The sequence below is a fragment of the Mytilus galloprovincialis genome, chromosome 9 (assembly GCF_965363235.1).
Source record: "Mytilus galloprovincialis chromosome 9, xbMytGall1.hap1.1, whole genome shotgun sequence".
NCBI lineage: Eukaryota > Metazoa > Mollusca > Bivalvia > Mytilida > Mytilidae > Mytilus > Mytilus galloprovincialis.
Window position 1 is genome coordinate 35,605,193 of NC_134846.1, and position 13,843 is coordinate 35,619,035.

Here is a 13,843-nt window from a genome sequence, read left to right on the forward strand (position 1 = left end):
TTATGTTAACACATCGTTGTCAGTGTAATGAAATTTGATGGGACTGTCATTCATGAGAGAGGTTAAAGTTGCCATAAAACCACCAGGTTCAATCCACAATTTTCTACATAAGAAAATACATCAGGAATATGACATTTGTTATCCATTTGCTTGATGTGTATGCGCTTTTCATTTTGCCATTTGCCTAGAGACTTTCCATTTCTAATTTCTATCGGAAGTCGGTATTTTTGTTATTTTTCTATATACATGTACTACACCCAATCGTCAGATAAAAGGTACACGATTCGTTATTGGTTTTTTTTCAAAGAATACGGAGCATCATTACAACTTAGTATTGGAAACAAAACATTGAGACCAAGTGTAAATTTGCATGGTGGGTGATGCCTATCATATCAACACACACTTTCTCGCTACTTATGTTTTGTTTGTAATCTTGATTTGCTTCTTCCTAATCAATTAACAAATTTTCAACATCGGTAAACTACTGTCGCCTCAATTTTTTCCTGTGAACAGATACCCAAATAAACGTCGAATCAATGTTGAATTGATCTGTTTTCATTGAAAACAACTGAATACTATGATAAACATTAGAAAATTCAAACGAAAAAATGGAGAGGCATATTTCCTTGCAATAACCTGCAACACAACTTTGTTTGCTTACTCTTATACAAATGTAAAGCTATAGAAGAGGGCCTAAGATACCAGAGGGACATTTAAACTCACAGATCGAAAACAAACTGACAACGCAATTGCTTAAAAGAAAAACAGACAGACAGACAACAGTAGTATACACAAGACACAAAATAGAAATCCAAAGACCAAGCAACACGAACCCCACCAAACACATGGGTTGATCTCGGGTGCTTCGGAAGGGTAAGCAGATCCTGCTCCACATGTGGTACCCGTCGTGTTGCTCATATAAATACAAACCCGGTAAATAGTCTATAAAAGGTGATTGTGAATTCATTGAAACATGGATTAAAGAGTCATGATTCTAATATGATAAGAACTTTGAAGATTTAGATTTACAAGCAAACAAAATTCAGGTAGTTATCAGAAATCACAGTTTCACAATTATAGTAAGTTGCTGAACAAAATTGCTAACAATGTGACTGAAAGCATGTCTTAACCTAAATTGAAATTAAAAATTTAAAATAAAATACGTTATTGTCTTTATTTATCAAAATGATTTGGTTGCCAAACTGTAGCGTCTGATATATTGTTTGATCGATTTTCCTTGTTTCTACCAACGATATCCATGAAAATCAATACCCCAGGAATAGTAATAAGTCCAGGGTAAATAAAACGAAACCTTCTAAACAAGTATTATTCTTGGCTGCTCTTTCGTATTACCCTTTGCATCAACAATGAAAGACGAACTATTGAGACGACGAAACATTAAGATCAACGATTATCAATAGCAAAAAATAAAAAAAAAATAAACATAGAATGGCGGTCATGTTTCAATTTACATATTAACGAACATGGTTTACATTTTAATTGATGAACAAAACAACTACATAATTATGTAAAAAAAGATCCTACCAAAATGATAATAAAGTCAGAAAACAATAAATATACTTTATTTATTCACAATGTGTAAAGATCCAGTAGATAGGAAAGAGTCTCATATAAAATAAAACAACACAACATTTTTAACATATGAAAGGAACAATATTTACATTATAAGAATAGAAAGCCTGTAATGATAAGTTGAAGTGATAATTTATATAAATGAATCGGAATTAAAGAACAAGTAATTATGTGTTTACAATCATATCAACTGTATCTTTAGACACTTCATATAAAATTATATTTATTTACAACTTATGCGACTGTCATACACGTGAGAGGTTTAGCAAGATATAAAACCAGTTTTAATCCACAATTTTCTACATAATAAAATGTGTTTACCAAGTCAGTTTATTTCCAATTCGTTTGATGTGTTTTCGCTTATGATTTTGCCATTTGATAAACGACTTTTCGTTTTGAATTTTTGTAGAGTTCAGTATTTATACTTTTTTTACTTTTTACAATAATATTTCAACGATTTTTATGTTTTTGTTTCCAATTAACAGTTATATGCGTGTGATACTTTATTTTGAATATAATTGATTTTCTTTCTTTCTTTAAAGTAACAGCTGTTGACTATTCGTTTCGATATTATACATTTATTTCCCGTGCCTGAGGGAGATATGAAGATTTGTTCACCCAAGAATATTCATATTTCACAGGGTTCTGCCCGAAGGAAATATGATTTTTCGAGGGTGAACAAATCTTAATATCTCCCGGGGCAAAGGGAAATGAATGTTTTATTCCACTGCCTAAGCTTTGTATACTATCTGAACTTTAAATATCAGTTTGCATACCGGCTTTTTTTCCCGACTTATCTGCTTGTTATTCTTACTAAACACGACCTGCATATTAGTAACCAGTACGGATAAACATTAATTATTTAATAAGTCTTTTTGTTTTAACGTCTGAAATAAATTTGAACACGATAATGATATTTGCTGAAGCTATTTAGAAAATAAGAAGTTCAAGATTTTATGTACATAAACCGCGCGTACGTCGCACGATTTAGTCCCGACATGTCAGAGTGGAGTATGATACTCAGAGGTGAATATGAAGTTTTGTTCGACGTCACGTGTGAACGTTTCAACCAATCAAATGTCGATTTTGCTATCAAAATCAACATGCAGTGGAATAATATATTTAAGTTTTACTCTTTCATGAACAAGTCAGCACTTCCGTGTTGACACGAATATCAATTATGTGATAATTTTTATAAATTTTCTGTTACAAAACTTTGAATTGTTTGAAAAACTAAGGATTTTCTTATCCCAGGATTAGATTACCTTAGCCGTATTTGGCATAACTTTTTGGAATTTTGGGTCCTCGACGCTCTTTAACTTTGTACTTGTTTGGCATTACAACTATTTTGATCTGAGAGTCACTGATGAGTCTTATGTAGACGAAACGCGCGTCTGGCGTAATAAATTATAATCCTGGTACCTTTGATAACTATTAAGTTTGTCATGATTTTTTTATCTTTTCCAAAAAGAAAAATAACAACAATAACAAATTCTAACGATATTTCGAAACGGAGTCTTTATTCAAATGGCAAAATCAAAAGCTCAAACACATCAAACGAATAGAAAACAATTGTCATATTTCTGACTTTAAACAGGCATATTCTTAAAATTGCATGATGGCATTTGCTTTTTACTTAAAAAAAACTTTTTTGTTAAGTTTATTTCGTTTTTCATTTCTTAATTGATATTTTTAAAAAGAATATTGAAAAAAGATTTCTTCAGATTTCCAAACTATTAAATATCTTTATAGTAGCACTGTTGTTTTAAATCATATGCATCGATATATTTCTATATATTGTTATGTACACAAAATTGCTTCTAACATTTGTATTTCTAGTAGTATGTTTCGTATAATTGTTTATTATGTACAGTCTGACGTTGAACCCAATTAAATCATGACGAATACTCTTTAGGTTTTTTTTTTCAAAAAAGGCATGCTTGTACTTTAAGATTTGTTTTTAGTGTTAACCATAACAGACAAGCTTTTTAAAACATATCGCGATAATCTATGATGTTAAACGATAACATATGAGAGACGAGGTAATATTCATATGATGGATTGACAAGACAAAATTACAGGGGTTAGTACATTTTTTTTTTGAGAAATTACTTTGGAAATATATCTGATGTCAGAATTCTAGAGGTCTAAGAAAATGGTTCGTTTATAAATTTATAAGGTATTTCTTAATAAAAGAAAATTGAAACAAACAATGAAAAATAAGTGTAAAACTTTGATATCAATTTATATTCTCAGCGTTTTATTTCTTACTGGACTTGTCTATTTATCACTAATTCACCAAGGTGCAATTGAGAAGAAATATATCATGATTTTTTGCTTTCAGAAAAATTCAAATGAAAATATAAAGTAGCTTAATTTATATCATAGGTGTTTAAGAGTCTGGGTGGGTTTTACAGAATAGAGCATTGAGTGCATCACCTATAGAATAAAAGCCCTTAAAAATAAGAACAGAGGGAAAAAGGCAAAAGCAATAAATACTAGAAAAAGTTATGGGAAGTTTAAAATATAATGAAAATAGAATATTGCCCAAAAATTTCCCCAAAAATAATGAAAACAGAAATGTACCCCAACCAGACCGTGATGTGTATGGAATGTAACAAGCATTATATAGGAAATGAAGAAAATCATGGAAACAATTCATCTTCTCTTCTTTTACATGCCATTGTCCGATGAACTACACACTAAATTGTTCAATTCCTCGTAAATAGCCATCTTACTGCATGCCTGAGCTGACCCGTTCCAAGCATCACGTGTCTTTCCTGAATGAAAATTAAATTAGGTAAACATTATCACTGAAAATTCCTTAAAATGTTAAACATGACAGATACAATAATAAGGAGAATTGCAACAGCTGCAAATGACATCTAGAATGATAAATTACTAATCTCGATTGTGATTTAACAAAGGGAAGCTTTTGGCTGTCTAGATAACAATGTTTGATTATTAACAATACCATATTATTGAATAAATTAAGCCTTTGATTTTCTTATGTATGTGTCTCTTCTTCTGTAAGCCAAACACAGAACATTGTTAATTCATATGTCTTATCAGAAAACAATTTTACCATCTGTGATTAGTTCATTCAGTAACTATGCCAATTAAAAACATATACATCTACCAGATAACTTTAGACAATACCATTAAATCATCAGATGTTTTATAATTAAGTATATAACAATACCGTATTATTGAGAACGATAAGCCTTTGAGTTTTTTGTGAGTTTGTCTCTTCTTCTGACAGCCAACAGAGACCAATTAATATATATATATAGATATAAAAATTCTTATCGGAAAAAAATATACCAATCTGCTGTAAGTTCATGCAGTGTAAAGTAGGCCAATTTAAAACGTTCACCTCCTAGCATGAATTGGTGAAACTTTTTTTTTTAATTACGGCTGTAATGAAGAAGCTTCTGATTGTTTATGTACTGTTGTCATCTGCATTTGTATTATTTTTTCAGAAGATTTGTTTTTGACGTAGCGAAAAACGGGTTAATTAGTTTTGTATAGTTTCATTTGTGTGATTGAGCTTTGATTTTGCCATTTAATCAGGGACTTTCCGTTTTGAATTTTCCTCAGAGTCCAGTATTTTGTGATTTTGCTTTTTCTTATAACTTTTGCTTGCAAACTTATTGTAATTCATCTAACAAAATATCGATCTTGACGCTAAAAAAAATGATACTTTCTTAAAATTATTGTATTTTCATATATATCATTTGTATTTTACATGTTATTTTGCTGCTGAGCATTATTTGCTCAAAATAATTAAAACGAAATTAAAATAAGTGTATTTTTGGTGATCTTCATATAAAGAAATACCCAACGTCGCATTCATGTAATAGAATGAAATTCAAAACAGTGTGGCTGTGGCCATTGATTGACACATTAAATTCATCCATTGACTAGGACAATTTAGGTGAACGTTTGTATGTAACGACTTATGCTTACTATGTACTTTTTAAAGACACTTAAACTATGGGGTCACCAAAGGTTCTGAACACCTTAATAAAGTAATTCGAAAAATTAATCAGAAATAACACGATGTTTTGATTTATATCAATTATATAAATCAAAACATAAAGGTTATTCCTGATTAATTTTTCGAATTATTTTATAATTAAAGGCGTTAAGAAACCTTTGGTGACCCCACAGTTTAAATGTCTATCGTAGGTACGTCGTGAACAGTGGTCGTTACAGACAAACGTTCACGTAAATTATCCCAGTCAACGGATGAATTTAATGTGTCAATCAATGGCCACAGCCACACTGTTTTGAATTTCATTCTAATCATTTGTCAATTACTATGACATGGCCAGAAAAAAGTTAGGGTTAGGGTTAGGGCTAACCCTAACCATAACCTCGTCATAAAGAGTGTAGTCTTTTGTAGTGGGTCTCGTTTCTTGCGGAGAGTTGTCTCGTTGGTGAACATACCACATCATCTTGTTTATATATATATATTACGAAAAACACTACTCCACTAACCCTTACCATTTAACGTGAACGATGATTCCTCTTTAAATATTCTTCCCTTCGATAAACTTGTAACAACAGTAGTAGAACTGTCATCAAGTCTCGACACACTTGTGTATCTCTTCTTATATAAACCGAACATCTGTTTAAAACCTGAAAATTAACAGAAGACAGAATAATTTACCTTAACATTTCAATATCATTCATCAGTTTATTTTCAATCTGACGTTTATGTAGTACTATGTGTACCATATCAGCTGTAAACTTACCTTATTGGTACATAAGTATATGTATCTACACTGTTTGTGTAATGTATAAATAATTGTGATCTTTGTTTTGTGTATCTATTCGCAAATGTTTTGTCTTCTCAACTTCAATTTACAATTTATGATTTTGACTTGGAATGATTATATATTCCTTGTTTAATTTCAAGTTTCAAGTAATTTTGCACATCTCAATGTGTCCTCACAAATACTTTTAAACTTTAACAGCTTTTCAAGCGGCAAGCAAAACTTCTGAGTAGTTTTCAAAGATCTATGTTACTTTATCATCAATATCAGTCACATATTCTGCTAAGGTTTACAAATTTTGCAGCTTCGCGCCACCGGTTGTTAAATCAAGCTAATATCCGGCGTCTATTTCCCAGAGTTCGTTTTTGTTTTTGTTTTTGTTTTTTTTTTTTTTTTGTGTTATTTTACTTTTCGGCAATCTAGATTCATAACTAGTATTTATAAATCCAGGAAAGCCCTTTGGAATGATAAAACTAATGTAAAAGGGATATTAATGTTGTATAGGGTTTGGAAATTTTTAGCATTTTTATTGGGAGTATTGTCTCTGCATAATGTAAATAACATTGTCTCGGTTTTGCATGTTTCTAGTGTACTTTTTTGTATTTTTCTGTCATGAAATGCCCTTTTAAATTCTTTGTGTGATATCTCTGATAATTGATTGACTTTGCTAATCATCTGAATGTCACATTAATGTTTAACGGCTAGGAATGATCACTGGTGAAACATGTTAAATGAACTTTGCTCCTGGAGCAGGAACTGATTACCTGTCACGAGAACATGTGTTCATCGATGATATTCTTAAAAAAAAGTAAAATCACAAGAATACTGAACTTCGAGGAAAATTCAAAACAGAAAATCCCTAATCGAATGACAAAATCAAAAGCCCAAACACATCACACGAATGGATAACAACTGTCACATTCATGACTTAGTCCAGGCATTTTCTTATGTAGAAAAAACGTTTGCTCAAACACCAAAAAATTGTGAGGTGTTGTGTCGATTGATGATTGTCTTTTGTGAGGTTTTGGTGCAGTCTAAATTTTTATTATTACGATTCGTGCCTTCTTTGTGCTTTCTTTCTTGTTTTCTTCACTTTATAATCTTAAAGACTAACTAAAGTTAATGGGCCATTCAAACAGAATTTTTGAGAGATGATTTGATGGTGTTTTCTTTTAATAGTTGATGATTCCAAATATAAAAAAAAATACATTACACAACAGGAGAACTATAAAAATTATTTTTTAATGTGATGTCTATAATTATTGAAACAAATGTCCACCTACTGCAGTACAGAAATTTACAAGACTTATTTTGTGTCGCAACATTTACTCATACACATTTCGTAAAACTGTCAGTCGATATCTCCAAGTTGACGCTAAGAACTCTGGTCACAAACGTTGAAAGTAAGGGTCAGGATAAATGCTTTATAACTGTATTGATTTGTTTCTGTCTGGTGCATTTTACAAACGATATTTTATTTGCTCTAATTAATATGCCGTTCCTGAGGTTGTTGACATCGGACTCATTCATATAAACAAATCAATCATTGGAAACAAATATTTCTACTCAACAGACAAAGAAAAAGTTTTGTTATTTCAACATTATAACCTGCTGTTTCTGTAATGTATATCTATTTTCTCAAAGAAAGACACGGAATCTCACAATGTAAATATTGAAGTCAATTGGGCTTTCATAATATATATCTTAATTAACATCCGGGGATCATGCTGTATGTGTTACTTCATCGGATTCTTTATGGAACTCTAGATAAATGAATCTGCCACGTTTTCTATATTTTGAAGAGTTAACAGAGACAGTGATCAATCATAGTTGACATATGAAGCATCATTAGGAAGTTATACATTTCCTAAACAAAAGTTTCCGTCATAAATGTGTCGCCTTTCCAAATGATGTATATGCTATTTATTTGATAAAACACATTTATAAGCAAAATTTGTTATTATTGAGAAAAAAACCTTTGCACTCGCACCTCAGGCTTATTGCCTAAGAGTATATGGTCATTATGAGTTTGAATTTCCCTCTGATATCTTCAGCCCATCTTTGATAAGGGACTTTTCATTTAAAATTTTTTTGAAGCTCAAAAAAATGTACGGTATTTTAGTTAGTTTTCTTTTTTGTGGTCAGTTTTTTAGTATCTTACGCGCATGTATATACATCTAAAAACCTCAAATAAGTTGATCCTAAAGGTGACGTACTAATATATGTAGTATGTTATGTGATTTTTCATGTAGCGCATTAAGTGTTATTTTAGACTTATTAAATATGCTTTAAGTTACATATTTAGCTACGAAAATTAACAAACAGTATACTTTTAATTACATCAATATCAAGACTGCAAATTTCTGGTTGGGAAATATAACATGGTGAATTATATCTATATACCACCAAAATAAATTTAGAAAAGCAGCATCGAACAAACATTGTAGACGAGGAAAACTTGTGTGTATGTGTCATTATCAGGAAAAAATAGAGGATTGGATTTAACTATACTTGCCACTGAGTAATAAGAAATCATTCTTTTTCAGAATCTTACCTTTTTTGAAATTGTCATTAAAACCGGCATAAATCATTGGGTTTATGGAACTGTTTGCAAAGGCAAGTACATGCGCAAAGAAACTAAGTTGTGTATACCATTGTTCAAGCTGAAATAAACAATAATTTTCTTTATATGTCATTTAACATTAAAATAATGAAATGATTAATTGATAAAGTCTAGATATAATATTAAAGATGAGTGACTATTTCATATACAAAATGAAACAAATCTTCAAGTGTTCTCGTTTAACTCGGTGTTAAGTTAAACTAGCCTTCATTCGATGCTCTGGTTTACATGCCAATACCACGTCTCCTTTCTAAAATTCTGTTAAAATCATTACAATATCCCTTTATGAATAGTCATGGAGATAAAAAGAAATTATTAAATATTATATTAATGATTATGATATTGATGCTATTTGATTTATTGCAAAAGTAGACGTTATTCTGTCACTTTCTGTTAGTGTTACTGGAAAGAACACATGGTGTAGGCATTTGCTTAGAAAAATAAGAAAGCATTTTCTTTTACTCAAGATTCTTATCCTTAAATGACATTTTGAACATCTGCTTTATCATGTCAGTGTTATGAAGAATGAAGGAAATAAATAAGAAACAAATTAAGGTCAATTTAGTGGACTCCTATATTTTCTTATAACAAATTAATGGGAAAAGAGAAAACAGATAAATATGCGAAACCATTTATTTAGTTCCTTGTAGTGTGTTTTTCTGATATTGACATATCTGATATGTTTTTTAATACGTTTAATGGTTTTTGTTACAGCTTATCAGAGATTTATACACACAAATCATACAGGGAGTCATATAGTCTTTTTTTACATTAAACAATTAGAGCATTGTTGTCATAAGTCATGCGTATCAATACAAAAATCTCTTGGGGGTAATTTCAAATATATCTACGCATTATAACGACTATCAGAAAATCGGCATATTAGTAATATAAATAAGGAGATGTGACAAGATTGCCAATGAGTCAACTACCAACCAGAGACCAAAGGGAGAAAGGGAAACAACTACAGGGCAATTGATAACCTTCAAAGACCGAACAAGGCCCATTCCGCGGTAAAAAGATATGCCATGATAAAAAGAGTACAGTAATACATGTAATTCAAACACTTATGTTTTTTATAACGGCCAGAATAATGCTAATAAAAATATTTGTCTTGCAACAAGACATCTACGAAACCTGCTAATCAGTTAGTGGGTGGTTTATTAACGTCCCCATGCGAACGCATACAAGATACCAGGCTTATGAAGCGTCGTATTCAACATTCCTATTCTAAGCGAACAGTTATACGTATTAGATATCGCCCCTTAGAACCAAACAGACTGGCATTTTTATCATGTATTTTTGCAGGCGGAATGGTGAAATTATTGTTGACATTATTTCTATTCTCTGGTCAACCAAGATAGAACAGCGCATGTGTGTATTCCACTTACAGACCTATATCCTTTTCTTCAGATAATCATTAGACATTAGAGTCGTTTTAATCACAAGTTATATAAAATATTTATTGAATAAATTCAAAACTTAACAGAATAAAGCTCTTAATGAATAATAAACTTTGTTAATCGGAGTCTTAACAAAATATATTCAGTCTCGAAATAATGCCAGTGCTACATCTACTGTTTATTGTTTGAACAACGTGTTTTCTTTACTTTGAAATCTATAATAAAAGCTCAGCGATAACAGGTCAATCCATTAATTCTACACATTATTGGCTCGTTTTCTGTTCTTCGTAATAAAGGAGACTGCGTCCATTTGAAAAAAGATACCCCACTTCAAAATATACAAGAGCCACATTTACTAAAAATTCAGCAACTGTTCGATTAATAAAGGGACAAAACGCCTACTATTTCTATATTAAAGGGAATGAACACATGGAGTAGATATTTGATTATACAAATAAGGAAGTATTACATTTAATCATGATACATATCCTTAAATGACATTTTAAACATCTGCCTTATCATGTAAGTGTTATGAAGTAGGAAATGTATAAATAAGAAACACATCCATGTCAAAATTTGTGGCTTCGTTTATTTTCTCATAACAAATTAATGGAAAATATAAAAACAGATAAATATACGAAACCATTTATTTTGTTCGTTGTAGTTTATTTTTCTAAATATTGACATAACAAATATGTTTTTAATATGTTTCGTGTTTTTTGTTAAAGCTAATCACAATTCACACATATCTCATTCTAATGTAGGACGCTCTTTTAGGCATTTCTTATAATTAAAGTTGTAATAGAATCACGATCATAAGTTATACCTATCAAATTTTAAAAATGTTTACCTCTGTTCATATCTCGCTGAATTCATTTTAACTATTACAAAAAGAGAAGAAACAATTGATACAACAGCAAGGTGAACAGAACCTTAAATGAGTGAGACTAGAGGTATCTATAGAGTAAGCGTCTCCTTTTCTTTAACATTATTAACAAAATAAAACAAACCAGGACCAACTCTTTTAATTTGTCTTTTAATTTAGAATGAGGAAGACTTGTGTAAAGTTTAGAAAAGTCAAATATTTTAATACTATCGCAACATGAAAGATTCTTAGATTGTATGTACTTTGAAATAGTTTGTATCCACATCTGATTCACACTGCCACTAGAATAGGTAGTTTTACAATAACTGTGCAACCCGGATTTGATTTCTAATAAAATTTGTTGTTTATAATTGAGAAAGAGATTAAGGTTAAATGTAATTATTGTTACCTGCAATTGTTTTTCTGGTCTGTATTCAGCGTACAAAATGGTGAACTGTATTGGCACCCAACACACTGCAAACACAATCATGATGAGTACCAAGGTTAAAACAATCTACAAGTATAGAACATCAATAAAATTAAGCCATGAAGTCTATTGGTATTAACAGAAGAAACATTAAGCCATGAAGTCAGTATGTATTAACAGAAGAAAACTAATGCATATCCCTACAAGCACTTCCAAATGAACATTGTTCAACTTCATTGGTTTTTTTTTTTTTCTTCTCATAGTGAAGATTTCCAACACGTTTCACTGCTATTTATATATCAGTTGCTTTAGGGAAATTTTAGGTTACATGTCAATCACACTTCATTTGCGCATTGAAAAACACAGTTATAGGGTAATATCATCTCCTTACAGACTTTTATATTCATATTTAAATGACCTTTTAAGTAAGCATACTAATCTCGTTTTATCAGTATTCATGCTTAACTAATTATATCTGGAATATTTCATCAATAATATGCTCAACTTATTAAATTATCTTGAATATTTTCTAAGTAATCAAGCTTAATTCATTTATCCTGCAATCTACTTGTCTATAAAAATACAGGTTGACATATACCATGAAGCGTCGCAGTTTAATTTGGGTCCCTTGGCGTGGGGCTGTATAACCTTGTAAAACAATTTTTTCGTCGCTTATTTCTCAAAAACTACTTATAGAATGACTTTATTTTTGGCTAACAGCTTGGTAGAGGCGAGGAAGGCATAGTTCTTTTGGGGGGTTGGGTTTTTTTTATATATAGTTATTGCGACTATTAAAGAATGTTGACTGCTGTACAGTTCCAATATATTTGACATTTGTACATAGTATGTCTGTCTTTTCTTCACACATTGTTGAAAATATAATGAAATTTTATGCGATATTCATACAATCGAGAGGTTTGTCAAGTTTGAAATCCTCCGATTTGTGGTTTTCTTGCTATGAATCTCCCAAGTGTGTATAAAAAGAAATGCCTGTACCAAGTCAAAATTATTCGTTTGATGCGATTGAGCTTTAATTTTGTCATTTGGTATTTTTGGTACTTGACTTTTTTCATAACGTGTTATCTTTAAATGTTCATCTCACTTTTCTTTAAAATATTCAACATAATAACTTCATATTAAGCCAGCCAACAGTTATATTCTGGTAGATCTTTTTGTTTTTATTTCAGGTTATATGTGGAAAGATCTTTGATGATTTTGATGAATTTGTAAACGTTCCGATATCCTATTCAACTCAAGAAAAGATATCTTTCATGTTGAAAAGTTATAAAAGTGGGATGGAGTGAACATGTGAAGTTATATGAAAGAACCAATCACACAAATTCTCTTTAAGTATGTTCATCGAAGTACATAACAGTTAGATTTGATTGAAAGTGTTAGTGTATATTTAAAAAAAAAAGAAACGCCTATAAAAACCAAAAAATCTTTCTCCCACGAATTTGTTCTTGTTAAGTACTTCATATGTTTCTGTGAATACTGTGTTTACGCATATTTTAAATTGAGTCATGTTTTTAATTTGGTGATAGAAGGTTTAATTGTTTAACAAGTAATAACGGTTCAACACCAAACTTTTTTAACCAGGTGAACAATTAACCTGCCTAGTTTTTCACCCACACTTGTATAGACATCAATCTAATATTTAAGTATGTGCCTTCTTGGCTCTTTGGCACAAATAAGTAAATGAGAACATAAGATATACATTTACTAGTTAGATCCCCAAGATATTGCCAGTGTCTGTTTATAACTTTGTATCAATGGTGTGTACATAAACGGCATAGCAGTGTTACATTTATAAATATTGCTGTATCAGGGTTTGTTTTTTTATGTCACCCTGACGGAGGTCGGGTGACATATTGTTATTGTTCGATTCTTTTTTCTAATCTTATTATTATTATTCCACACATTTTGCCCATACTGTTTCTGGGAATCGTATGGACCAATTCGAATGGAACTACACCAGAATGTTAATAACCATTGTCAGAAGTGCAGTCGAGGTTGGCACTTCCAGGATGTCTGCTGTTACCATGGAAACAGAAAAAGAGTGAAAAGTTGAAGTTTTAGTTTTTGGTGAATAATTTGACTATGGCAAAACATTTAATCATATTTTTATACAATGTAACTGTCCTCTATATA

The 13,843-nt window shown here is 30.8% G+C and overlaps 1 protein-coding gene across 1 annotated transcript in view; it reads right to left on the minus strand.

Moving 5' to 3' along the window:
* Positions 1 to 1,567: 1,567 nt before the first annotated feature.
* Positions 1,568 to 13,843, minus strand: part of LOC143044904 (QRFP-like peptide receptor) — a 44,735-nt gene continuing 32,459 nt past the window's right edge. The window contains exons 3-6 of the mRNA XM_076217136.1: positions 11,675 to 11,779; positions 8,929 to 9,037; positions 6,103 to 6,237; positions 1,568 to 4,373 (exon numbers count right to left, since the gene is read on the minus strand). Of these exons, the coding sequence (XP_076073251.1) occupies positions 4,267 to 4,373; positions 6,103 to 6,237; positions 8,929 to 9,037; positions 11,675 to 11,779 (456 nt within the window). The 3' untranslated portion in view covers positions 1,568 to 4,266. The remainder of the gene's footprint in view (positions 4,374 to 6,102; positions 6,238 to 8,928; positions 9,038 to 11,674; positions 11,780 to 13,843) is intronic.